The sequence below is a fragment of the Fukomys damarensis genome, unplaced genomic scaffold (assembly GCF_012274545.1).
Source record: "Fukomys damarensis isolate Sample0158 unplaced genomic scaffold, DMR_v1.0_HiC HiC_scaffold_33, whole genome shotgun sequence".
In the NCBI taxonomy this organism is placed as follows: domain Eukaryota; kingdom Metazoa; phylum Chordata; class Mammalia; order Rodentia; family Bathyergidae; genus Fukomys; species Fukomys damarensis.
In genome coordinates, this window is record NW_022900945.1 from 6,621,872 (window position 1) to 6,623,000 (window position 1,129).

The following is a 1,129-nucleotide window of genomic DNA, read 5'->3' on the forward strand; positions in this document are numbered from 1 at the left end:
TTTTTTTTTTTTTTTTTTTAATGGTACCGGGCATTGAGCTCAGAACCCTGAGCTCACAAGGCAGGCAGTGGCACCACTTAGCTAAGTCCCCAGCCCTAGACATAGTTCTTTTAAATTGAATTTACTTTCTGAATTAGTAATACATGTACAAGGTAGGACACAGAACAGGCAAAAATAAAAAAACAATTCCTACTGGCTACACCTTTTCTCAAATGTGGCCCTTATTAATAAATTCTGGGTGACTTCTAGAGTTGATGTTATTTTATGCATTACAATTGTGTGTTTTTTTTTATTATTTTAAGGCCAAATTATAACACAACATCCTACGTAACACAGGGCTAGTGCTCTCACCAGTTTCTTTCTCTCTTCTGTATCAACTAAATTCCTGACTTTTATAGGTACGTGGGTGCCCACTTTAGAGAGCACATCGGCCGCCCCCGCCCCCCGGAAGCTTGCTGTGACCCCGGGCTGACTGAGCCGGTGCCCTGCGTGCCCCGCGCGCCTTCTGCGTCCCCCCAAGATGGCGGACGCTGCCTGCTTCCTTCCGCTTCCCTCTGACTGGAATGGAGGAGAATGAGTCCGTGTGGCTCAGGAGCAGGGGATTAAGAGCGGAGGGGTCTGACGCTGTGACTGCGATGATAGCTCTCGGCTCCTTATTTCTGGGCTGTTATATGAGAAAAAATAAAATCGCTCATTTGTCCCATTGTTATTTTAAAGTTTTGTTATTCCAGCAAAACCCATAGCCCACCTTAATGTAACAGTGTTCTGTGCCTCTCTTTTCCCCACTTAATGTAGAGTGGAGATTGTTTTTAAATTATATATAAAGCTGCCATAGCCTTTATTGAATTTTTAAGAAGTCTATTTTATTTATTTTTTTGGTACCGGGGATCCAACTCGAGCCCTTGTGCTTGCGAGGCAGGCAGCAGAACCACTGAGCCAAATCCCTGGCCCCTACTTTTCCGTATTTAGACTCAGGAATAAAAATAAATACGGATTTATGGAATCAGGTACATTTTAAAGACAAAAGTAGGAAAAAGCAAATTTCAGCATATAGAAGATTTTCATTTTAATTATGCAGGTTCATTGGATGTCTATTTTATAGTTATTCATTTTGCTTTGCGAAATGACA

At 41.9% G+C, this 1,129-nt stretch overlaps 1 protein-coding gene across 1 annotated transcript in view; it reads left to right on the forward strand.

The window, feature by feature from the left end:
• Window positions 1-434, forward strand: part of Cth (cystathionine gamma-lyase) — a 38,680-nt gene extending 38,246 nt beyond the window's left edge. Inside the window, exon 12 of the mRNA XM_010605120.2 lies at window positions 399-434. Within this exon, the coding sequence (XP_010603422.1) occupies window positions 399-419 (21 nt within the window). The 3' untranslated portion in view covers window positions 420-434. The remainder of the gene's footprint in view (window positions 1-398) is intronic.
• The last annotated feature ends 695 nt before the right edge of the window (window positions 435-1,129 follow it).